The 26344-nt window shown below is 44.4% G+C and overlaps 1 protein-coding gene across 1 annotated transcript in view; it reads right to left on the minus strand.

Moving 5' to 3' along the window:
- LOC137546949 (carbohydrate-responsive element-binding protein-like) overlaps positions 1 to 26344 on the minus strand; it is a 168476-nt gene that overhangs the window by 38214 nt on the left and 103918 nt on the right. Inside the window, exons 8-11 of the mRNA XM_068270026.1 lie at positions 16628 to 16764; positions 10110 to 10584; positions 8681 to 8742; positions 614 to 845 (exon numbers count right to left, since the gene is read on the minus strand). Coding sequence (XP_068126127.1) covers positions 614 to 845; positions 8681 to 8742; positions 10110 to 10584; positions 16628 to 16764 — 906 coding nt within the window. The remainder of the gene's footprint in view (positions 1 to 613; positions 846 to 8680; positions 8743 to 10109; positions 10585 to 16627; positions 16765 to 26344) is intronic.

Genomic DNA, 26344 nt, shown 5'->3' on the forward strand with positions numbered 1-26344 from the left:
GTCACATTTGTTGTGGGTAGAGCATGGTGGTTACACTTGTTATGGTTAGGAAGATCATGGTGGTCACGTTTGTTATGGGTGGGTGGATCACGGTGGCTGCACTTGTTATGCGCAGGGGATCATTGTGGCTGCACTTGCTATGGGAGGAGGATTATGGTGGCCACACTTGTGGTTGGGTGAATCATTGTGGCCACACTTGTTATGGTTTGGGAGATCATGGTGACTGCACTTGTCATAGTGGCCACACTTGTTATGTGACCACTGGCAGATGGGCCTTAAAGCTATGGAGGCTACCAAGGGGAAACAGGGAAAGGGCTAAGAATGCTGTGAGGAAAGGGGAAGGGCAAACAAAAATTTCTTGGGACCCATGATTTGAACTTCTGCCACTATCCTAAAGCTACCTTAGAAAAATACCTTAATGTTTTTTACATTTAATACATGAACACTGCATTTCTATATATGGCACATGCTGGGAAATAAATAGAGCTTCACTGCAACATAATATTCATCAGAGCAATTCAGTCAGCTCTACTTAATATTAAACATGAACATTGATACAACATGTAGTATGGCTGGTCAAAAAGCCACCCTATAACAAGGAGAGCATACTCACTGCACACTGATGCTGGAGAGAGCCTCTCTGTTTTAGGCAGCATTGAAGGGCAGGATAAGTTCATGGTGTCAGTAACAGAGCTGCCGCTTGGACTACATAATACAGGACTGACAAATATCGCAGGAGGAGGAGATGGAAATCCAAAGGCACCTTGTGTGGGTGGAGATGGAATAGAAGCTACAGCAGGTAAGGAAATTCCGGGAAAGGAAAATGCGCCTGACCTACTGCCTGTCTGGGGAGAAATACAGACAGAATTTTGGATCATTTATAGAAAATCATAACTTTGTGTAAACATATTGCTTTGTTGCTCCTATGTGCATATTATAATGAACTGTTCAATGTTAAAGAAAACAGATATAATACATTATTTATGTTGCTCCTATAATGGGACACATCTGCTTACTCCCGCTCACAGGACTTCTCACAATCCTCTCCCGCTTCTGGAACTCCCTCCCGCAACACATCCGCCACTCACCCACACTTACCCTTTTTTACTCACCTCTTCAGGCAAGCATACTCTCTCTCACTTAGGACACTGAACACGTTTTTTCCATCTCATACACAGCTTCCCTTTACCTACAGTCCATCTCATACCCTGCTTCCTTTCACCTATTGGCCTATCCCTTAACCCTTTAGACTGTAAGGCTGAATTGCCAGGGCTCCCTTTCCTTATTGTCTCTCAATTCTGTGTAATGTGCACGCATATCTCACACCCCTTTGTAAAAATCTGTAGTTGATTTGTTCAGTGCATCAGTTGTAACCTACCATTGTCTTGTATTGTTAACTGTACTGTTTAAATTGCATTGTTATACCTTGTATTCTGCTGTACAGCTACTGGTGCAATATAAATCAATAATAATAATGGACAGGAAAACATCTTTACATATGCAATATATAGTGTACAGCAGTATTGTTGATGTCTGTTTATATGCAAAACTCAATAAAATTTACTGTTAAAAAAATAGAGTGCACAGCCCTTTATCTGTTCTCCCAACCCTGTGATGTAATAATAATAATGTTAACATTTGTATAGCGCTTTTCTCCTGTCAGACTCATAGCGCTTGAGATGTGCAGCGACCAAGGGGGTGCAAAATAGGCCACCTGGAGCGTTAGGGAGTCCCTATCCAAGGATTCCTTGCTGAATACCTAGTTAGAACCCATATGAAGCAGCCCTTCAGGGTTGACTTGGCCAAGAATTCAGCATGTGTACAGCCACACTGGATCTATAAGCTGTAGCTGTTTCTCCCCCTACCCTGCTAGCCAAAAGCTGATCCAACATGTGGTGCACCGTTGTCCCTCTTCCCCTCCCCAAAGCAACAGTACAGTTGCTTGGCTGTGGCATCTGTATGGGTTTTTGTTTTTTTTCAACATTGAAATTTTATTGAAGAACAAGTGTACATACAGAATATAACAGTTTACAGAGTCATTGGTATCAGTCTCAATAAAACATGTGAGCGAGGTACAGGTGAAGACTTAAAATTTTAAATTCTGAGTTCTGGGTTCCGAGGTGTCAGCACAGGGCTGCAGCATTCAGTATACTAAATCATACGAAAAAGGGAGCTAGCTTCAGCCCCCAAAGTGTGTCCAGTAAGGTCACGTTTGGGGGAATTTATCAGCCCAGGGTGACCAGATTTTGTCGAACCGATCCTCATCATCATACAGGGCAGCCGTAATCTTTTCCATCCAGAAATATTCATTAATTTTGTGCTTCAATGCTACTTTTGGTATGGTGGTGGATTTCCACTCCTTGGCTATGATAGCTTTAGCTGCATTGCAAAAGTGCACCAATAGTTTATTATTGAATTTAGTGAGAAGAGGATCGGCCCTGCCAAAAAGGGCCACCCATGGGTCGGCTGCCACGTCCCTTCCCAGAACTGAAGAGGCTAGGCGGAAGCATGCCATCCAGAACTCATTTACCACAGGGCAAAACCACCAACAATGGGCTTGATCGGCCCGCATATTACAGTTTCTGAAGCATAGGTCTGTGGGAGAAATACCTCTTTTAAAGAGTATTGAGGGAGTTCTGTACCAATCATATAGTATTTTATATCCCCTTTCTCTAGTTAGGCTGTTCTTAGAGGATCTTGCAAGGTCCAGGAATATAGCTTCCCATTCTTCCAGGGACCATACCTTTTGAAGTCTCTCCTGCCATCTTATCATGGCCGGGGAGATTTCTTCCAGACGTTGGTACCAGAGCTCATGATAAAATAGAGATATCAAACCTGGTGTATGTTCATACGAGTGGAATTCTCTAGCAATAGATGGTGGGGAGGTCTCAAGGCCCTCCACCGCGCAGCCCTGAACAAAGTGTCTAAGTTGTAAGTATCGAAAAAAGTCTGATAACTGAAGGTGGAATTTGGATTTTAATTCGAGCCATGATAAGATCATGCCTTCGGGGGCGATGTTTTTGATAGTAAGGGAACCCAATTTTAGCCAGTTAGCCCATACTTGGATCTCAGTTCCAGGCAGGAAGTCTGAGTTCATGAGGATTGATTCTTCAAGGGAACGCCTATTGAGGAGACCCAGTCTGGATCTTTGTGCTTTCCAGATGAGCAGAGATTCTGTAACTACTGCCAGGGGACCAGGCTTGGGTAGCAAGGGTCGTCTGGTCCAGAGTAAAGATGCCAGGGGAAAGGGATATATTAATGCTGCCTCGAGATCGACCCATCTGATAGTGCCAGATGTGGCAGACCACTGAGCAATTTGTGCTAGGCGTGATGCATAGAAGTAGTTAAGTAGGTAATTTTTGGATATCAGATCGGGAGATTCTGATAGGGAGGGCCCTAAAGAGATACAGAATCTTTGGTAAAGCTGTCATCTTGAGCGCATTGATGCGCCCAGTCAGAGAGATATTGTAGGAGCCCCACTCGTTTAATAGGTTATGTAGCTTTGCTAGAGTAGGGGTGTAGTTGGCTGCATAGAGCTGCGCAATGGAGGGCGTGAGAACTATGCCTAGATATTTTAAACCCTTTGGTTGGATTTTAAATTTGAATTTGGCAGCAAGTACTGTTTGCTGTATAGGCGTTAGCCCAAAAGTCAGAGCTTCTGATTTAGTACGGTTAATTTTGAATCCAGATACCAAGCAGAATTCGTCTATTAGGTCGAATAGAGCTGGCAGGGAGGTGTGGGGGCTGGAAAGGGTGAACACCGTATCATCTGCAAAAAGGGCGATTTTGAATTCCTCCTTCCCAACCCCCACACCCCTGACATTGACAGATGCCCTAATCAGCAGTGCTAAGGGCTCGATGCATAGTGCAAAGAGAAGGGGGGAGAGAGGGCACCCCTGTCTCGTTCCATTCTTAATAGGGAATGGTTTTGACCTGAGGCCCATGTTGCAGACCGACGCTGTCGGGTGTGTGTATAGGCTACGGATTCCATTAAGAAATTCGCCTGTGATTCCAAATTTCTGTAAAACCAGCCGCATATAACGCCAATCAACTCTGTCAAAGGCCTTCTCTGCGTCTAGTGATAGAAGCAGAGAAGGCCCTCTAGCATGATTCATGACCTCGATTGAGCTAACCATTCTTCTGATGTTATCGGTAGTCTGTCTTCCCATGACAAACCCTGTCTGGTCTGGATGTATTACTTTTGGCAATAGTGCATTCAGTCTATCGGCCAAAATTTTTGAGAAGATTTTGATATCTGAATTTATCAGGGAGATTGGCCGGTAATTGGATATCTCTGCAATATCTCTGCCTGGTTTAGGTAAAACCACTACTGATGCCTGAAGGAACTCAGGCAGCAGATCTTCCTCGCCAATTAGTAACTTGTTGAAAAGGGACGTTAGAACTGGTATAAGGTGGGGTTTGAATGTTTTGTAAAATAGGGCTGTATAGCCATCGGGTCCAGGGGCCTTGCCGTTCTTTAAGGATGAGATAGTGATCTCTACTTCCTTAGTTGATATAGGGGCGTTTAGTTTAGATTTATCCTCTTGGGAGAAAGAGGGAATCTGTATTGCATCTAAATATTTGAGAATAAGAGGCGCCTTCATTGTGGATTTATCTGTGGTGGTACCGTTGTATAGATCAGTGTAGTATTGTGAAAAGAGATCTACTATGTGGGTGGGATCATAAGACATTCTCCCTAATCTGTCCCTGATAGGATGAAGCCTGTTCTGGGCCAACCTCTGGGAGAGTTTGCGGGCCAGCAATGTGTCAGGCTTATTAGCTTTATCATAGAATTTTAGGTTTGTCAGTCTGAGAGAGCGTTCAGCTCGCTTGAATAATAGTGCATGTAGCTCTTGTCGGAGTGCCAGGAGCTGGTCTAAAAGTTTTTGTTCCCCGGAGATGGTGTGTTGCATCTCTAGGTTCCTAATCTGCTGCTGGAGTGACTTGAGTCTAAGGGTGAAGGCTTTTTCCCTCTGTGAGGATATTTTGATCAAGACTCCTCTGACTGTAGCTTTTAGGGCAGCCCAATGTATGTTCCTAGAGGTGTCATTTGGGGAATTAAGTGCTAGAAATTGTCTGATAGACTCAGAGACTTCAGCCTGCGCTTCATGATCCTTCAGTAAGGATTCATTTACTCTCCACTGATATTGAGAAGGAGGGCCTTGAATGGCTATGGTAGCTTCAACCGAGGCATGATCAGACCATGAGATTACAGATATATCTACTTTACTGGTTCTCTCCAGCAGGGTTGCGTCCATAAAAATGAAATCGATTCTGGAATATAACCCGTGAGGGTGTGAGAAGAAAGAGTGCCCTCTCTCCCCTGGGTGTAAAGCTCTCCATGAGTCCCATACATTAACCTCTCTTAGGAAAGCTATGAGCGTTCTATCTGGGGGTCTGCGTGTACCGGTGCCAGGAGGAGGGGTGTCTAACGTGGTGTTAAAGTCACCTGTAATAATAAGCTTTCCTTCTCTATGCATAGCTATTTTTGAGGTTAGAAGATTAAGAAAGCGTTTTAAACCTTCAGAAGGAGCGTACACATTGACAATGGTATATAGGCATCTAGATATAGAGGCAATAACTATTAGGTATCTCCCCTCAGGGTCCCTGATTACTTTAGTGACTTCTAAAGTGACATTTTTTCTGAATAGTACGGCCACTCCACATCTCTTTGTAAGGGCTGAGGCGTAGTAAGTGTTGGGGTACAATTTGTGCCAGTATTTTGGTTCAGAGCCTTTCTTGAAGTGGGTCTCCTGAAGAAGTAGAATATCCACTTTTTGTGCTTTATAGAAATTACTGACCATTCTTCGTTTTTGGGGTGAATTTAGCCCATTAACATTATGGGAGATAACTTTAAGGTCTGTGTAGGCTACTCCAGCGTGTGGGGTCTGGGTGCTACCGGATTCCGAGGTCAGGGATACAAGAGATGTGGAGGGGTCGCATCGCCGTGTGTTGAAGACACCATAGGGTTAATATAAGGCAAAATCACCATAGGGATAACATTAATTAAGACTGAATACCAGCAATATAACAAGGCATGACTTTCATATGTATGTACAACATTTATAACTTTAAACCAAACCGTGAAAAGTGTGCATAAACGAATGCAAATTGAACATAAACCTAATTCCTGCCACGTAGCAGTTGGTAAGGCAGGGAGCCGGAATTCTGGCATCCCTAATTATCGTTAGCATTAGCTGCGTGAGTGGAGAATGCAGCTGTCGGGGGGGTCGGTATGCCCCGAAAACCAGTTCCGAGTGATGGAGACAATGACTCCGGCCGGAGCCCGTTTTCGAATGGTCATGGTCATGAATAGGCAGTAAGAAATGCGTATAACAATGTGACGAGGTAATTCCCCCAAAGATGGAGAGGAAGTGTGGGAGACAGATCCTCAGTGGGACCACGGTGAACGTTAATGGTGACAGGCAGGAGGGCGTATGGGGCAAAGACAAGTTGACAAAGTACCTCTCCCGGAGATGATTCAGTATTCAGTGCTAGCCGGTTGGTCCTGCACGTTCACATTGCGCGCAGATCTCCTGGGGCCTACTTTAGTCCATGAGGCCCGAGGAGCAGAGATCCGAGCCTGGGGAGTGGAAGCGGGTGATGCTGGGCCCTCTGGTGTTTCGAGACCCAGCTTGGTGAGTGTTTCGCTGATCATGTGTGGGCCGTAGACCACGAGCTGGCGGCCATTGATCAAAATGATAAGCTTGAAAGGGAACCCCCACTTTTTTGTTGCGGATCAGTTGAGAAGTTAGGGGTTTCATCTCCTTTCTTCTTTTTAGGGTGATCTGCGATAGATCTGGGTAGAAAGTGACGTTATCTTCTCCGAAAGTAAAATCCGGTGAGTTACGTGCATATGTTAGTATGGCTTCCCGAGTGCTGTAATAGTGAAAACGTAGAATAATGTCTCGAGATGGCTCCCCGTCTTTTGGCTTAGCCCTGAGTGCTCTATGGGCTCTGTCCATACGCAGTTCAGCGAGGGGGAGGTCGGGTAGAATCTGCGTGAAAAGGGATTCCAGATATGGGGTAAGATCTGTAATCGACTCCGGGACCCCCCTCACTCTAAGGTTGTTTCTCCTGTCCCTGTTTTCCTGGTCTTCCTGACCATCTTTAAGGGCTTGTATGTCCGTGGGGACTTCAGCAAAGTCCTGTTCGGCCTGCGTGCAAAAGGCCTTAACCCCGTCTACCTCCTCCTCCTCCTCTAGCTCTTGTATTCTGTCTCCAAGCGCCGAGATCTCTCCTCTGATCTCCTTAACCACATTAGTGTTGGATGCTCTTACCAGCTTTTCGATGTCCTGGTACAGCTTCTTTAGGTCCTCTTTGGTAGCTGCGTCTGCGGTGGGAGAGGCCTTGTTGATAAGCTGCTCAGCATCTCCAGGCGGGCAGGCGCCATTTTGGGAGTTCCCCGCCTTGCTCTTGCGAGCGAACATTTCAGGGATTCCGGGGTCGGCCTCTCCACCTGTTTTCTTGGTAGGACCCATCTGTGGTGAGGGGGGATACTATCCGGCGTCTGCTGGTAAGGAGTGAGGAGGTAAGAATGGGGAAAGGGTGCTCGTTTCGGGCTCTTTAGATCGGAGCTACTCCTCCATGCGTCCTCTCGGTCTCGCGTCCAGGCTCCGCCCTCCCTGTATGGGTTTTTGTATAGAACTGTCGCCATACTGATCAAGTCCCAATCCCTACAGGTGGCAGTTTTAAAGAGGAACTCCAGTAAAAATAATGTAATACAAAAGTGCTTCATTTTTACAATAATCATGTATAAATGATTTAGTCAGTGTTTGCCCATTGTAAAATATTTTAAATCCCTGATTTACATTCTGACATTTATCACATGGTGACATTTTTACTGCAGGCAGGTGATGGAGCTGATGTTTGCTGTTTTGGCAGTTGGAAACAGCTGTAAATTTGTATTTCCCACAATGCAACAAGGTTCACAGACAGGAAACTGCCAGGAGTACCATGGTCCTCAGAGTATCTTGTGGGAGGGGTTTCACCACGATATCAGCCATACAGTGCCCCCTGATGGTCTGTTTGTGAAAAGGAATAGATTTCTCATGTAAAAGGGTTATCCAGTACTGATTGGGATGAAGTTCAATTCTTGGTCACGGTTTCTCTTTAAGTTTGTGTCCATGCATCTAAAATCCATGTAACACATTAGTTCCCCGAAATCTGTCACTTAAAATTGTGTCTGCCATCCTTCACAGACAACACTGCCTGAGGAATTAGCAATCAGCAGTTTTGTTTTTATTTTACTTATGTTTCTTTCTCGGCAGGAGCCTATTTGTAGCTTTACACATTCCCTCCTTGAATAGGGCTGATTTAAAAAGAATATGAATAAGGTGTTACAAAGGACAGAGTAGCTGCTATGGGGCCCAGGGACAGAGGAGCCCAGTTTTCTTTAACTTCCTCATGGGGCCTTTTCATATCATCTCCTGGTGTTGTAGAATACATTTTTGCTTCTACTTTGCACTCATGTGGGACAATGTCATGACCATTTATCCATTGGGGAATGGATGATTGAGCCTAGGGCCAGGGGTCTTATGAAATGTTTGCTATGGGGCTTGTGATTTGTAGTTACGTCTCTGATAGGAATACTGTGTAGACAAATGTAAAGACCTGAATACCATTAAGGATACTCCAAGGTTTTAGGATAAATAGATTATTTTGTTAGTGCAGTGGTTACCGTGTTGTTTGGTCCATTGGGCCCACAAGATGGGAGCTGTGCAGAGGAATCCAGTTTGGATGCTAAAAAAATAAAAATAAATAAAATATGAGAAACAGGCTGACAAAAATATGCATTCAGAAGTAGTACTCCCCATTGGTCACAGGCTGAGCCATTTTCATTGGTCCAGCCTGTGATCCAATGGGGAGCCCCGGTAGCTGATTCAAAGATGCTTTGCCGGGACTCTGTTATTAGCGAGTGTAATTACAGTAACTCGTACACTGTAATTACACAGCGGGGACTTGCGGCAAGATGCGGCGGCCGGTGGGTGTAAAGTGTCGGTAAGAAAATTGCTTACAATTAACTTTGTAGCTACGTGGGGGGTTGCGGAGATGAGCGGCGGCCGGCGGGGAGCTCTGGGGGTCTCCTTATTAAAGGAGACCCCCAGATGCAGCGGCGGATGTTCGGCGGCGGATGTGCGCATGTGTGGGGAGCGAGGCCATGGTGCTGATGGACAGCACCACAGGGTAAACCTCGCTCCACATCGTCCGGTAATAGGGAGCATCGCTCAGGCTTTCGCCCGAGTAATGCTCCCTAACGAACGGCCATCGCACGAGTGAAACTGGCAATAGGATTTGCCGGTAATCCTCGTGCGATGGCAAGGTGATAAGTAGCTCGCATCTGCAAGCTACTTATCACCTGGAATAGCATCAGGCTCATTATTACTTGCTTGATTCACTAAAGCATGATAACTGCTATCACAGCAGTTATCACGCGATCTGCCGCACACAATGGTTTGTGCTCGAATGGTGTTACTTCGCGTGATAAGCGAAGGTTTGCGCGCGATCACTGGCGCTTTTCACGTGAAAAGCGCACATGATCGCGTGATAACCTTTGTTTATCACGTGAACTAATGTTGTTCGCGTGTAAACTTTTGCGAGCGGCAGAGCGGGTGATAACTGCTGTGATAGCAGTTATTACGCTTTAGTGAATCAAGTCTATTATGTGATATGGAAAGAATGTATATAATTTCTACTTTCTGTTTTATAACTGGTAATTTTTAATAGATACTTCTTACACTATTGATATAAAATGTTGTTCTTACTGCCTTTGTTGACCAATATATGTTTTGTTTATCATGTAATAAACTATTTTTGTAAACTTAAAAAAAAAAAAAAAGCTATTACTGAGGAATTAAATGGCTATAGTGAGGGCATGGCACAATTACGTAAATTACATAAAACAATGTAGTCACATGTCAGATTTGTATTGACTGCACAGAGTTTTGGGGTCATTTTAACTGTGCAGTCGATAGTGACTCAGAGCACACCACAAATGCCGTTATCTCTCCATATGTTTCAGAATGGTTGTGTCCATATGATGACCATGTGAGACTGATTAAATTAAAAGTCTGTTAGGACTTGGTTATTCCTGTTTATAGTCCCATTACCTGAAATGCTTGGCTGACTGACATCCGAGAGACGTCTTGTTGCTCCATCAGCAGAAGATCTTCTGGGTTTGCTGGCTGCAACTCTTGCACATGGTTTTGACATAGGAAAACCTTGGGGTGTTGAAGGTTCACTGTATAATGGGTAGACATCTGCATGAATGGTGGCTGGTGCAACGTGATTTAAGATGGTGGCATCGGTGGTCACAGCAGAGTATGTAGGTTTAGGGCAGGTCACTGGTGGGAATAACAGACTCTGATCCTGTGCTGGAACATTTGAGGCCATACATGGCATGGGGATACATGATGCTGATGGGTAAGAGTCAGTGGTATATCGGTCTGTGGGCTCTGAGTAATGAGACAGTGGTTTGGGCTCAGTGTTGGATGGCATTAACGGTACCGCAGAATTCGTATAGCCTGATGACTGTGGTACACTTAGAAAGCAAGGATCTGGTCGCGGCATAAAGGAATTCAGGGGCTGGAAAGATAGAATAAAAGTTAAGTCATATGTCAACTGAATGTCATGAATAGGGATGATCAACGACATGCAAATATTTCAAAGTTCATGCAGGATTATGTACATTTTTATGCAAACATATGCAGCTTGAAAATAGACCAATTAATTTAAACCTGGGTGGGACTTGATTGTTCCATTTTCAAGCTGCATATATTTGCATAAAAAGTTACATAATCCTGCATAATCTCAGAAATATTTGCATCTCATTGATCATCCTTGGTAACACAATTATACAATTTAAGAACTCCACCCAAAGGTATCTTGCAGCATAGGTAGAGACAGGTTTGTCATATATACTTGTCTGTCGGCCATCAATTGATGTACTGTTTGTACACAGGTTTGAGGCACTCCGCCATGAGTCAATGTGCAAAGGTTGCAGACCCCTTGGACACCTGGAGAGTGATCAATCTGTTCTAAATTGTAGATGCAACCAACATAAAAGGAGTGAAGCTTTAACCACTTAAGGACCACAGTCTTTTCGCCCCTTAAGGACCAGAGCCTTTTTCTCCATTCAGACCACTGCAGCTTTCACGGTTTATTGCTCGGTCATACAACCTACCACCTAAAGGAATTTTACCTCCTTTTCTTGTCACTAATACAGCTTTCTTTTGCTGCTATTTGATTGCTGCTGCGAGTTTTAGTTTTTATTATATTCATCAAAAAAGACATGAATTTTGGCAAAAAAATGACTTTTTTAACTTGCTGTGCTGACATTTTTCAAATAAAGTAAAATTTCCTATACATTTGAGCGCGAAAGTTATTCTGCTACATGTCTTTGATAAAAAAAAAAAACCATTCAGTGTATATTTATTGGATTGGGTAAAAGTTATAGCGTTTACAAACTATGGTGCCAAAAGTGAATTTTCCCATTTTCAAGCATCTCTGACTTTTCTGCGCACCTGTCAGGTTTCATGAGGGGCTAAAATTCCAGGATAGTACAAATACCCCCCAAATGACCCCATTTTGGAAAGAAGACATCCCAAAGTATTCAGTGAGAGGCATGGTGAGTTCATAGAAGATTTTATTTTTTGTCACAAGTTAGCGGAAAATGACACTTTCTGACAAAAAAAAGAAAAAAAAAAAGTTTCCATTTCTTCTAACTTGCGACAAAAAAAAAATGAAATCTGCCACGGACTCACTATGCTCCTCTCTGAATACCTTGAAGTGTCTACTTTCCAAAATGGGGTCATTTGTGGGGTGTGTTCACTGTCCTGGCATTTTGGGGGGTGCCTAATTGTAAGCACCCCTGTAAAGCCTAAAGATGCTCATTGGACTTTTGGCCCCTTAGCGCAGTTAGGCTGCAAAAAAGTGCCACACATGTGGTATTGCCGTACTCAGGAGAAGTAGTATAATGTGTTTTGGGGTGTATTTTTACACATACCCATTCTGGGTGGGAGAAATATCTCCGTAAATGACAATTGTTTTATTTTTTTTACACACAATTGTCTATTTATAGAGATATTTCTCCCACTCAGCATGGGTATGTGGAAAAATACACCCCAAAACACATTATACTACTTCTCCAGAGTACGGCGATACCACATGTGTGGCACTTTTTTGCACCCTAACTGCTCTAAGGGGCCCAAAGTTCAATGAGTACCTTTAGGATTTCACAGGTCATTTTGAGAAATTTCGTTTCAAGACTACTCCTCACGGTTTAGGGCCCCTAAAATGCCAGGACAGTATAGGAACCCCACAAATTACCCCATTTTAGAAAGAATACACCCCAAGGTATTCCGTTAGGAGGATGGTGAGTTCATAGAAGATTTTTTTTTTTTTGTCACAAGTTAGCGGAAATTGATTTTAATTGTTTTTTTTTCACAAAGTGTCATTTTCCGCTAACTTGTGACAAAAAATAAAATCTTCTATGAACTCACCATACTCTTAACGGAATACCTTGGGGTGTCTTCTTTCTAAAATGGGGTCATTTGTGGGGTTCCTATACTGCCCTGGCATTTTAGGGGCCCTAAACCGTGAGGAGTAGTCTTGAAACCAAATGTCGCAAAATGACCTGTGAAATCCTAAAGGTACTCATTGGACTTTGGGCCTCTTAGCGCACTTAGGGTGCAAAAAAGTGCCACACATGTGGTACCGCCGTACTCAGGAGAAGTAGTATAATGTGTTTTGGGGTGTATTTTTACACATACCCATGCTGGGTGGGAGAAATATCTCTGTAAATGACAATTGTTTGATTTTTTTTACACACAATTGTCCATTTACAGAGAGATTTCTCCCACCCAGCATGGGTATGTGTAAAAATACACCCCAAAACACAATATACTACTTCTTCTGAGTACGGCGATACCACATGTGTGACACTTTTTTGCAACCTTGGTGCGCTAAGGGGCCTAACGTCCTATTCACAGGTCATTTTGAGGCATTTGGATTCTAGACTACTCCTCACGGTTTAGGGCCCCTAAAATGCCAGGGCAGTATAGGAACCCCACAAGTTACCCCATTTTAGAAAGAAGACACCCCAAGGTATTCCGTTAGGGGTATGGTGAGTTCATAGAAGATTTTATTTTTTGTCACGAGTTAGTGAAAAATGACACTTTGTGAAAAAAACAATAAAAATCCAATTTCCGCTAACTTTTGACAAAAAATAAAATCTTCTATGAACTCATCATACACCTAACAGAATACCTTGGGGTGTCTTCTTTCTAAAATGGGGTCACTTGTGGGGTTCCTATACTGCCCTGGCATTTTACGGGCCCAAAACTGTGAGTAGTCTGGAAACCAAATTTCTCAAAATGACTGTTCAGGGGTATAAGCATCTGCAAATTTTGATGACAGGTGGTCTATGAGGGGGCAAATTTTGTGGAACCGGTCATAAGCAGGGTGGCCTCTTAGATGACAGGATGTTTTGGGCCTGATCTGATGGATAGGAGTGCTAGGCAGTGACAGGAGGTGATTGATGGGTGTCTCAGGGGGCGGTTAGAGGGGAAAATAGATGCAATCAATGCACTGGGGAGGTGATCGGAAGGGGGTCTGAGAGGGATCTGAGGGTTTGGCCGAGTGATCAGGAGCCTACACAGGGCAAATTAGGGCCTGATCTGATGGGTAGGTGTGCTAGGGGGTGACAGGAGGTGATTGATGGGTGTCTCAAGGTGTGATTAGAGGGGGACTGAGGACGTTCTGAGGTGTGGGCGGGTGATTGGGTGCCCGCAAGGGGCAGATTAGGGTCTAATCTGATGGGTAACCGTGACAGGTGGTGATAGGGGGTGATTGATGGGTAATTAGTGGGTGTTTAGAGGAGAGAAGAGATGTAAACACTGCACTTGGGAGGTGATCTGATGTCGGATCTGCGGGCGATCTATTGATGTGGGTGGGTGATCAGATTGCCCGCAAGGGGCAGGTTAGGGGCTGATTGATGGGTGGCAGTGACAGGGGGTGATTGATGGGTGGCAGTGACAGGGGGTGATTGATAGGTGATTGACAGGTGATCAGTGGGTTATTACAGGGAATAACAGATGTAAATATTGCACTGGCGAATTGATAAGGGGGGGTCTGAGGGCAATCTGAGCGTGTGGGCGGGTGATTGGGTGCCCGCAAGGGGCAGATTAGGGTCTAATCTGATGGGTAACAGTGACAGGTGGTGATAGGGGGTGATTGATGGGTAATTAGTGGGTGTTTAGAGGAGAGAAGAGATGTAAACACTGCACTTGGGAGGTGATCTGATGTCGGATCTGCGGGCGATCTATTGGTGTGGGTGGGTGATCAGATTGCCCGCAAGGGGCAGGTTAGGGGCTGATTGATGGGTGGCAGTGACAGGGGGTGATTGATGGGTGGCAGTGACAGGGGGTGATTGATAGGTGATTGACAGGTGATCAGTGGGTTATTACAGGGAATAACAGATGTAAATATTGCACTGGCGAATTGATAAGGGGGGGTCTGAGGGCAATCTGAGCGTGTGGGCGGGTGATTGGGTGCCCGCAAGGGGCAGATTAGGGTCTAATCTGATGGGTAACAATGACAGGTGGTGATAGGGGGTGATTGATGGGTAATTAGTGGGTGTTTAGAGGAGAGAAGAGATGTATACACTGCACTTGGGAGGTGATCTGATGTCGGATCTGCGGGCGATCTATTGGTGTGGGTGGGTGATCAGATTGCCCGCAAGGGGCAGGTTAGGGGCTGATTGATTGGTGGCAGTGACAGGGGGTGATTGATGGGTGGCAGTGACAGGGGGTGATTGATAGGTGATTGACAGGTGATCAGTGGGTTATTACAGGGAATAACAGATGTAAATATTGCACTGGCGAATTGATAAGGGGGGGTCTGAGGGCAATCTGAGCGTGTGGGCGGGTGATTGGGTGCCCGCAAGGGGTAGATTAGGGTCTAATCTGATGGGTAACAGTGACAGGTGGTGATAGGGGGTGATTGATGGGTGATTGATGGGTAATTAGTGGGTGTTTAGAGGAGAGAAGAGATGTAAACACTGCACTTGGGAGGTGATCTGATGTCGGATCTGCGGGCGATCTATTGGTGTGGGTGGGTGATCAGATTGCCCGCAAGGGGCAGGTTAGGGGCTGATTGATGGGTAGCAGTGACAGGGGGTGATTGACGGGTGATTGACGGGTGATTGACAGGTGATTGACAGGTGAGCAGGGGGGATAGATGCATACAGTACACGGGGGGGGGGGGTCTGGGGAGAATCTGAGGGGTGGGGGGGGGGGTGATCAGGAGGGGGCAGTGGGCAGGGGGGGGGGGTAAAAAAAATAGCGTTGACAGATAGTGACAGGGAGTGATTGATGGGTGATTAGGGGGGTGACTGGGTGCAAACAGTGGTCTGGGGGGTGGGCAGGGGGGGGGGGTCTGAAGGGTGCTGTGGGCGATCAGGGGGCAGGGGGGGGGGAAATCAGTGTGCTTGGGTGCAGACTAGGGTGGCTGCAGCCTGCCCTGGTGGTCCCTCGGACACTGGGACCACCAGGGCAGGAGGCAGCCAGTATAATAGGTTTTGTATACATTACAAAGCCTATTATACATACGTGCAGCGGCGATCCGGGTGCTAGTAACCCGCCGGCGCTTCCGAACGGCCGGCGGGTTACTACGAGCGGTGGGCGGAGCGAGTCCCTGGCGGCTGATCGCGTAGCCACTCCCGCAGCCGCCCCCGCCGATGGGCGTATTGCGGTCGTTTGGGCCCGGACTTTGCCGCCGCCCATCGGTTGGGGGCGGTCCTCAAGTGGTTAAATTAGGTTTATTTCACATGAGGTTTCCAGGTTGAAAGTGGCAAGCTTACTTAGCAGGCAATAATAAAGAGCTTGATCACAACAGTGTTCTCCCCAGGCTCTTTTAGCCGGGTGCTCCACCCAGCTAGTTTTGGTGAGCACCCGGCTGCCATCGGCTCAACTCCACCTCTGCTGTAAGCAGAAATGTGCAGAGAAGCACCGGCCCTGCATTCTTTCATCTCGGCCCACCCGCCTACTTTTTCATGCCACCGGCTGGAAAAAATGTCTGGGGAGAACACTGCACAATATTTGTATTATATTTGTATTTCAGAAACCTAAAAAAAAGATGGATGCAAATGATTATAGTGCAACAGACTGCTGTATCAGCTGCTGCTTTGGACACTAAATTGTGCCCATTGTCAAGCCACTTTGAGGGTAGAAAGTGTAAAAAGTGTAAATACAGTAGTGCAAGCTACAGTTCTATGATATTCGGACTCTGCAATCACATTGCTCTGGTGTGATCCATCCCATTCAAATACGTTATCCAAGTGCTCTTTAAAGTGCTAGTGTTGTTTAAAACGATCAGAAGCGCTCTTGGTGTGCACCAGCTCTCACTTACTCTGCAAGGAGCCAAGAAAAAGAGCATGTGCCAGTCTGCAACTTTCTGACACGTAAATAAAGTAGTGTACAGCTTACATCTAAAATTGCACATACAATATTTCACATTTACTTGATTAAGAACAATATATATAATATATATAATCATAATACATTTAAAAACTATGTAAAACATCTATTTGTAAATCTCTTAAACTAAAATGTTGCTGAGACCAACCAACCTGTGAGGCTCTGTTGCAGACAATGGTGGGATGTGATTGGCTGCTCATTCCCTCAGTGAAGCCAGTATAGCAGTGCACATCTTGGAAACAGAACGGAGGCTGCTGGGAAGGATGATGGCGTGGCGCACCCAAGAATTCTGTAAGGGGAAACACAATTTCCCTGAAAAAAACGTTTTATACATTCTCAACATGAATATATGAGTCATCCAGAAAGTAACAGACATTTGTCTTTATCTGCCACGCAGGATATTCTTTCAATGTAATTTAACTTTTATCTGTCAGGTTAATCTCTTCTCGCCCTGCACTGCTTGTCACATGATGGCATAACACTGGTAACTATTTGTTCAGCAGCATTAACATGATGTCCTATGTTCCTGGCAGCCACAATGCATGTCGGGAGCATGCGATGCATGCCGGGAGATGTAGTTTATTGATGTGGTTACATCTCCCAGCCAGGAGATGAAATCACATTAGTGGAAGCTACATCTCCTGCATACAAGTCACATCATGCTGATGACATAGCGCACACTGATGAGTCATTCTGTAAACCAGCATAAAGAAGCTCCTTATGTATAGCACTGTACACACGATAGTTCTCAGCCAGGGCAGCCGTTCGGGGCTTAATGCTGCTCCGTCCTGTGCTGTGCCGTCAGCCCTCCTCCGCCTCCATAGTAACAGAAAAGGTTGCTAGCCTCTAGGCTAATGACATATCTGCACAGGTCTTCTGACGCCCGAGAGATTGTGTTCCAATCTCTACAGGTGACAGTAATTGTGTGTTATGCACCTTAAGATGTTCAGCAGCTCCTCTCTGTGTGAGTCCTACAGATACCGTTATAAGTTCCATAAATACAGGCACTGACTTGTAAATGAACATATAAATGAAATCTGTCAGTCTGCATGCCTACATGCCACCTTTGTATAGCAGAAAAATAAAAATGTATTAGTCTTATTTACTCTTGTAGCAGAAAGGAAAAGGAGTGTGTCACTCTTCTGTGAGTCAGATGACAGTGCGTGTAGTTTAAGCTCTCTTTTCTGTTGGATTTCTGTATCCACACACACACACACACACGCACGCACGCACGCACACACACGCACACGCACACGCACACGCACACACACACACACACACACAAATATATAGTGCATCCGGAAAGTATTCACAGCGCATCACTTTTTCCAAGATTTGTTATGGTACAGCCTTATTCCAAAATGCATTAAATTCATTGTTTTTCTCAGAATTCTACACACAAGAGCCCATAATGACAACATGAAAAAAAGTTTACTTGAAGTTTTGTCAAATTTATTATAAATAAAAAAACCGGAGAAATCACATGTACATAATTATTCATAGCCTTTTTTCAATACTTTGTCAATGCACCTTTGGCAGCAGTTACAGCCTCAAGTCTTTTTGATTATGGTGCCACACGTTTGGCACACCTATCCTTAGCCAGTTTCACCCATTCCTCTTTGCAGCACGTCTCAAGCTCCATCAGGTTGGATGGGAAGCATCAATGCACAGTCATTTTAAGATCTCTCCAGAAATGTTCAATCGGATTCAAATCTGAGCTCTGGCTGGGTCACTCAAGGACATTCACAGAGTTGTCCTGAAGCCACTCCTTTGATATACTGGATGTGTGCTTAGGGTGGTTGTCCTGCTGAAAGATTAACCATTGCCCCACTCTGAGTTCAAGAACACTCTGCATCAGGTTTTAATCCAGGATGTCTCTGTACATTGCTGCAGTCATCTTTCCCTTTATCCTGACTAGTCTCCCATTTCCTGCCTCTGAAAAACATCCCCACAGCATTATGCTGCCACCACCATGCTTTCCTGTAGGGATGGAATTAACCTGGTGATGAGCAGTGCCTGTTTTCTTTCCAAATGTGATGCCTGGCATTCACACCAGTGAGATAAATCTTTGTCTCATCAGACTAGAGAACTTTGTTTCTCAAGGTCTGAAGACCTTCGGATGCCTTTTGGCAAACCCCAGGTGGGCTGCCATGTGCATTTTGCTAAGGAGTGGCTTCCATGTGGCCACTCTACCATGCAGGCCTGATTGGTGGATTGCTGCAGAGAAGGTTGTCCTTCTCTGCACAGAGGACCTCTGACACAGTGTCCATTGGGTTCTTGGTCACCTGCCTGACAAAGGCCCTTCTTCCCCGATTGCTCAGTTAAGATGGCTGGCCAGCTCTAGGAAGAGTCCTGGTGATTTTGAACTGCTTCCACTTATGGATGATGGAGGCCACTGTGCTCATTAGGACCTTCAAAGCAGAAGAAATATTTCTGTAACCTTCCCCAGATTTGTGCCTCGAGAAGTCTCAGAGGTCCACGGACGATTCCTTTGACTTCATGCTTGATTTGTGCCCTGACATTTATTTATTTATTTAAGTATTTATATAGCGCCGACATATTATTGTATTGTCTTGTCACTAACTGTCCCTCAGAGGGGCTCACAATCTAGTCCCTACCATAGTCCTATGTCTATATTGTGTAGTGCATGAATCAAAGGCTAGTGCCAATTTGGGGGAAGCCAATTAACTTATCTGTATGTTTTTGGGATGTGGGAGGAAAACGGAGATCCCAGAGGAAACCCACGCAGACACAGGGAGAACATACAAACTCATTGCAGATGTTGACCTGGCTGGGATTCACACCAGGGACCCAGCGCTGCAAGGCAAGAGCGCTAACCACTACGCCACCGTGCTGCCCGTCAACCGTCAACTGTGGGACCTTTACAAGACAGGTGTGTGCTTTTTCAAATCATGTCCAATCAACTGAATTTACCACAGGTAGACTCCAATTAAGCTGCATATACATCTCAAGGATGATCAGGGGAAACCTGATGCAGCTGAGCTCAATTTTAAGCTTCATGGCAAAGGCTGTGAATATTTACATACTTTCTCAATTTTTTTTATATTTAATAAATTTGCCCAAACCTCAAGTAAACTTTTGTCCTCAAGTAAACATCATGTTGTCATTAGGAGGTCTTGTGTGTAGAATTCTGAGGAAAAAAATGAATTGAATCCATTTGGAATAAGGCTGTAACATAACAAAATGTGGAAAAAGTGATGCGCTGTGAGCACATCCCGGATGCACTGTAGATATACACATTATTATCATTATTTGTACTGAATAATAAAAATCAATAATGAAATAAGAAAACACTTCTATATTTTGACTTACAGGAAAACCAAATGATTCATGTATAGCGAGCGAGCTTCACTTTTATTTCGGAAGAACAAGCTTTTTTTGGATTGTTGGTAAACAGTATCTGATGTAACATTTGTAGTTGTTGTGAAACAGGAAACTTCCTGCTCGGTATACTTGTGTTTATGGTTTTAGTGTGAGGGAAGCTGGAGCGGAAGACTCGTGGCATAGTGGAACCTGACCATATCACATGTACAAGCACATCCGATACTGCCAAACTTAGCTTATCAGTTAAAGAGCCATTCGTTCTGTCTAGACATCATGTGCCCTGTGTTAAAGTGTAACTGTCGGGCATAAAATAAAAAATCAATTATTTATTTTTATGTGGTAAACAAGTAATAAGGATGCTAACCAGCCAATCCAAAAGTTAAAATCACTATTAATTTTCTTGTTGATAATGGATTATTCCCCAGTTTATCTGACTCTTATTTGGTACACAAAAAATTTGGTACACAAAAAGGAAGTTGCAGGGCATGCTAGGTTGTCCTTTTTTGCTTTTCTACTTACCCTCAGACTTAACTAACGCAGCCTGATTGGCTGAAGCCTCTTTCCCTCCTGTTTTCCCCTCCCACATCTCTGTTCCTATCTGATTGGCCAATATTTCTCATGCTGAGGCAATGCACTTTCTATAGTGAAGGGCTGGCTATGCATACTCAATCAGGCAGAGGAGAGTAAGGGGGGAATTACATCAGGATTCACTTCAAAATAGCCACAGTTAAAATGGGAAATGCTAAGAAGGATTTTCTCTTTTTTTTTACTGTAGAGAAATAACTTAAGTCAAAATATGGACAGTGCAACACATATGTTATGTAAGTAGAGCAAGTATTTATCTACTTATATATGTGTTTTTTTTTCTGAGATAGTATGGCTGACAGCTCCTCTTTAAGATGAATTACAGAAAAATACAAACAAATGTAGTTGACTTTGGTACATCACATTGCAGCAATTGTTTATCTCAGCAGTTCATTTTCACTTAAAGTGAACCTCCGGACTAAAAATCTATTCAGCAGAAATGAAAAGGCTTGGTGTTTCTTTAACAGTTTCACAGCATCAGAACTTTGTTTTTCTTACCAAAGCATCATTTTTAGCTGCTTTTTCAGCTAAGCTCCACCCATCAAAGAAAACTGCCCGGGCTTTTTTTCCCTGATGCTGTGCAAAGCATGATGGGATTTCCCATGTTGTTATTCACATTGCCTAGCAACTGGGAGGGGTGGTCAGGACACAGGACAGTTGGAACTGTGTCTCATGCTCCCTGTCACCTCCTTTCAACCAAAAAGATGGCTGCCCTCATGAAATCAAACATTTGCCTGTTCTTTTAAAACAGTGTGGGTAAGAGATTATATTACCTATCTATTTTAATTAACATAACTAATGTAACTTAATGACAGTATGTTTGTTTAGGCTGAAGTTCCTCTTTAAGGTTTGCTTTAATTTTCAAAGTGTTGTGTTGATGATAAGATCAATAACTAACAGAACATTAAAGAAGAACTGTGACCAAGGATTGAACTTCATCCCAGTCATACCCCCTTTCCCATTAGAAACCTTTACCTGTTCTCAAATAGATCATCAGGGACATCTGTATGGCTTATATTGTTGTGAAACCTCTCCCACAGTGTGATATCAGGACCTAGGTCCTGACATCACACTGTGGGAGCATTGTTGCATTGTGGGAAATAACGTCTGTTTCCAACTGCCAAGCAACCAGTATCTCCCTCTGAACATATGTACATTTATAAAAAAAACAACCTCACTTTAGCCTATCGCGTTGTTAGCTGGTGTGGCAGATAATGGCAGTTGGTGCTGTCTAGTTTTTTTCATGTCTGCCAGTAGTAAAGATGATTATGATCAGGCTGATTGTGGATCAAAAATATGAACAAATTACATGGCGAATATCAATCATTTCTTGATCTCTCTACAATTTTTTAACTTCTCTCTTTGCAATGTGTTGATTTATTTTTTGCCCCTTTTCGCTAAGGTTCCTTTTTAAGTGAATCAGCAAAAATGTGCTTATCATTACTATTAAATTGAACAAAGCGCTAACAACAAAATGGTAACTGTTCAAGAGGAAGCAAATTTACAGATGACACAGGACGTGTTTGATCATGGAAAAGGATTGGCAGCCGTGATCCTGATTTGTACCTCCAGTTCAAGAAGTGGCACCCATATGATTGGCCCAAATGCACCCACGTAATATTCATATTACATGACGCATTGGCGGTGGTTAGGGATGGCGGTGACCAAAGTGTCAGACATAGGCAATAGCGCCATCTAGTGGCAGCCACTTTTTCCTATGTCGGACTATGGCTTCAATTTATCAAAGGCTGTTCGATAAAAAAAAAAAACAAGTCTGGAAAATACAACATTGGCTATTTTAGAATGTTTTTGCTAATTCATCAAGATTTTCACAGGTGCAGTAGAAGTTCGGTTTACCGAAACCCATAGCTTCAATCCAAGATAACCTGTTTAATAACAGCAGAAGAGTGTGGAGTTATCTTTGTTTTGTCACATGCTGTGACAGCATTGCAATAGTAAAAGGCATCCCCAACATCCCTTTACATGTACATGTTAGCTATACTGTTTGTTATACTCCCTCTGCTTAACCATCTTAGCGGTATGGACGAGCTCAGCTCGTCCATCACCGCCGATGGCTGCCGCTCAGGCCCTGCTGGGCCGATTTTGTTCAAATAAAGAGCAGCACACGCAGCCGGCACTTTGCCAGCCGCGTGTGCTGCCCGATCGCCGCCGCTCTGCGGCGATTCGCCGCGAGCAGCGGCGAAAGAGGGTCCCCCCAGCCGCCTGAGCCCAGCGTAGCCGGAACAAAAAGTTCCGGCCAGCGCTAAGGGCTGGATCGGAGGCGGCTGACGTCAGGACGTCGGCTGACGTCCATGACGTCACTCCGCTCGTCGCTATGGCGACGATCTAAGCAAAACAAGGAAGGCCGCTCATTGCGGCCTTCCCTGTTTATTCTGGGCGCCGGAGGCGATCGGAAGAACGCCTCCGGAGCGCCCTCTAGTGGGCTTTCATGCAGCCAACTTTCAGTTGGCTGCATGAAATAGTTTTTTTTTAATTTAAAAAAACCCTCCCGCAGCCGCCCTGGCGATCTTAATAGAACGCCAGGGTGGTTAAATCTCTCTTGTGCTGGTTCTCTGTTCTGGTGCCTGGGAAGGGGGGGGGGGGGAGGGGTAGGAGTAGAGGCGCTCGGTCCTCCTGAGAAGGTGTCCCAGCCTATCAGAGCGAGTAGAAGGAGAGAGAGGCTGTTCCTATTGGCACTCTGCTCTAATCTTCATGAACTGACATTTGCTGACATTTATTGAGGTGTTTACCACACAAGTCGGTAATTTACCTCACTGCTCTGTAATTTCAGCTAGCCATGTGGTAACAGCCTTGATTAATTGACATTTTACAAAATGCTATGTAAAATCAGCTGTTTTCAGCACTGCCAAATGCTTAGTGAATTGAAGCCAATGTCCGATGTGGACCTATAGAAAGGAGAGTCAACATTGGACAAAGTCTGACATGGGATTGGAAAGGGTTAAGAAAGCAAATGTTATATTTAGTACAGCTAAGAGTCCTTATAACACATGTGGGTCATTCTACCATTCACTGGAATCAAATGATCTCTGCCACTAAATGATGTACTTCATAAGCACAAATATGATATGAAAATATTGTGTAATTTAGGATTTGATAATCAACTTCTGCTGAGCTATGACTTCTATAGGGCGGGGTTAAATAGAAGGCCAGCCTGTGGTCATATTCCAGCACTTGAACTGTACAAAGAGGATATAGTTTAGCCACAGGGCTAGGTGGAGTTGTTTTCCAAAAGAGGGAAATTAAAAAGAAAATAGTTCACTCCCAAATTCATCAGAAATGATGGCTACTGAAAAACATATGAATATTATGAGGACATTCTCTTATCCAGTGGTACAGGGCGCCTCTAGGCATAGGCTGTACAGGCCATTGCCTGGAGTGTCATTGCTCCTGGGGGGCGCCATGTTGCTGGATTAAGCCCCACCCCCAAATTAAGCCCCACCCAAAATTAAGCTACACCCCTGTGGGTGTTCTATTACTTGCTTCTACTGCATCTACTTAGCGTAAGTTGCACGCAGCTGACACCTCTGTGCCTTGTGCATCCTTCTTTCATCCTTTGTGCCATCTCTGCCTCCTAATGTGCCCTTTGTGCCCCCCTGTTGCTTCTTATGTCTCCTTTGCCTTTATTTGTCCCCTTGTGCTACCTCTGCCCCCCTGTTCCTTCTTCAGTCCCACTGTGCCTCCTTCTGTCCTCCTGTGACTCCTTCTGTATCCCTTTGTGCCTCCTTCTGTCTCCATGTGCCACCTCTGTCCCCTGCGCCTTCCTCTGTCCCCCTGTGCCTCCTTCTGTGCCTCCTTCTGTCTCCGTGTGCCTCCTTTAGTCCCCCGTGACTCCTTCTGTCCCCCTTTGTGCTTCCTTCTGACCCATTGTAGAGGGTGCCAGGCCTACCAGGCAGTCATGAGTGCTGTGCGGGGGGGACCGTGGTCACCCCCCCGCCAGATGTTGTGTCCCCAGGTGGTGAACAGGCTTGCGGCGTCTAATAGAGTTCACTGACCCGCAGCCCGTAAGCTCACTTCTGCAGCCTTACATTACGTGTATTTTCTGGTGAAACACTGCCCGCATTGCAAATTTTCTGATGAAATGCTGCCGCATTATGATTATTTCCTGGTGAAACGCTGCTGCATTACGATTATTTTCATGGAAGGCCGCCACAGATTTTCTCGCCTGGAGTGACAAAATGACTAGAGGCACCCCTGCAGTGGTATGATACAATGTCACATGCACACTGACTGAGGTTTAATTTAATAGCAGGAAAAAAGGGCGCCGGCTGAGGGTGGACTAAAAGAGCGCCGCCATAGACTTTAATGCAATTATCGTTAATACGGCAAAAAAAGCAGAAAAAAGGGCGCCATGAAAAATATTGTTACAACAATCTAGTTTTTGAAGTAGTTATTGTTTTAGAAGCTTGCAACGTTATAGTTTTTGTCATATTATTTTATTTATATGTACAGATTTTACGTTATTAAAGATATTATCGTTTCCATGTGTAAAAGGGTGTTTCTGCAGAGGGAGTGGTTAGGGTTAGGCAACACCAGGAGGAGTGGTTAGGGTTAGGCACCACCCGGGCAGCAGTTAGTTTTAGGTAACACCAGGGGGGGGTGGTTAGGGTTAGGCAACACCCGGGTGGCGGTTAGTTTTAGGCAACACCAGGGGGGGGGGGGGGGGGTTAGGGTTAGGCACCACCGGGGGAGTGGTTAGTTTTAGGCACCACTAGGGGAGAGTTCTGTGTGAGAGTAGGGTTGGGTTACGCTGTACTGTTGAATTACGTACTGATTTGTAGCCATAATATCTTTTCATTGTTATTTCCCGTCTGTAATTATAATGGTATTTATCGTTAACCAAGTTTGACAACAATGTTTATCATGATCAGATTTCGTTATCCACCCGCGCCATTTCGTTATCAAGTCAAGCACTTTTTTCACTGCGCCCTTTTTTCATGTACGCTTTTACACAGGAGGAAGGAAATATAGGTGCTGCCTATAACAGCCAATAAGATCCCAGCTTTCAGTTTTCTACATCAGATTAGAAAATGAAACCTGACTGGAATATTTGGTTTGCCAATAATTCCACTTCCTATTTTTATGTATAGCAACAACAATACTTTAGAGAGTACATACTAACGCATACTAAAACACACACTCTAGTGCTACTTTGGACAGGCGAATTTAAAATTGAAATACAGCATGTTAAGGTAAATACCTGCCTATAGGACTTATGATATGAGATGAGAAAAGTCCATTAACAGTGAGCAGACATGAGGTTGGATGGGAAATGCCTTTTTCGAATCCATGTAGAAACAATCTACAATCCATAACACAGCGTACAGCTCCCTCTCCTAGTGGCTTCAATTCAGACTGAATCCACTCTCACTCTATCAGACAGCATATCAGGATTGCAACATAACAATCTTCCCCCAATGGTATCAAAGCTTTAAAGTGGATCCGAGATAAACTTTTACTCATTGCATAATTGTGTTCCTTACATATAGTTTATAGGACATTCCTCAAGCCAAATACGTTTTTTGTTTTGTTTTAGTACTCTAATTCCCTATAAACTAAACAAGCCTTGCCCACGGCTTTTTTAGGGTTCCTTGGCACTGTAGCTAGGGCTTATGGGAGCTCAGTCTGGGCAGGAGGAGGTTACTAGCCAGAGATTTCAAAGGCAGAGGGGAGGAGGAAGGAGGAGAGGGGACTGAATTTGCCACAGGCTGAGGGCTGGAGATGCTATCAGCTTGCCTGTGTTTAATTTGACGTAATGTGACAAACAAAACATGGCTACTGTCATTGTAAATATGTAAATAATCATAAACTGTTGAAGCTGTTTGCAGCTAGATTTGCATTGTAAACTACCTAAACTTTAGATAAGATATATAGACAAATTATGTGTTACAGTTAGTTTTTCATCTCGAATCCGCTTTAAG

This window comes from Hyperolius riggenbachi, chromosome 2 (assembly GCF_040937935.1).
Source record: "Hyperolius riggenbachi isolate aHypRig1 chromosome 2, aHypRig1.pri, whole genome shotgun sequence".
Lineage (NCBI taxonomy): Eukaryota > Metazoa > Chordata > Amphibia > Anura > Hyperoliidae > Hyperolius > Hyperolius riggenbachi.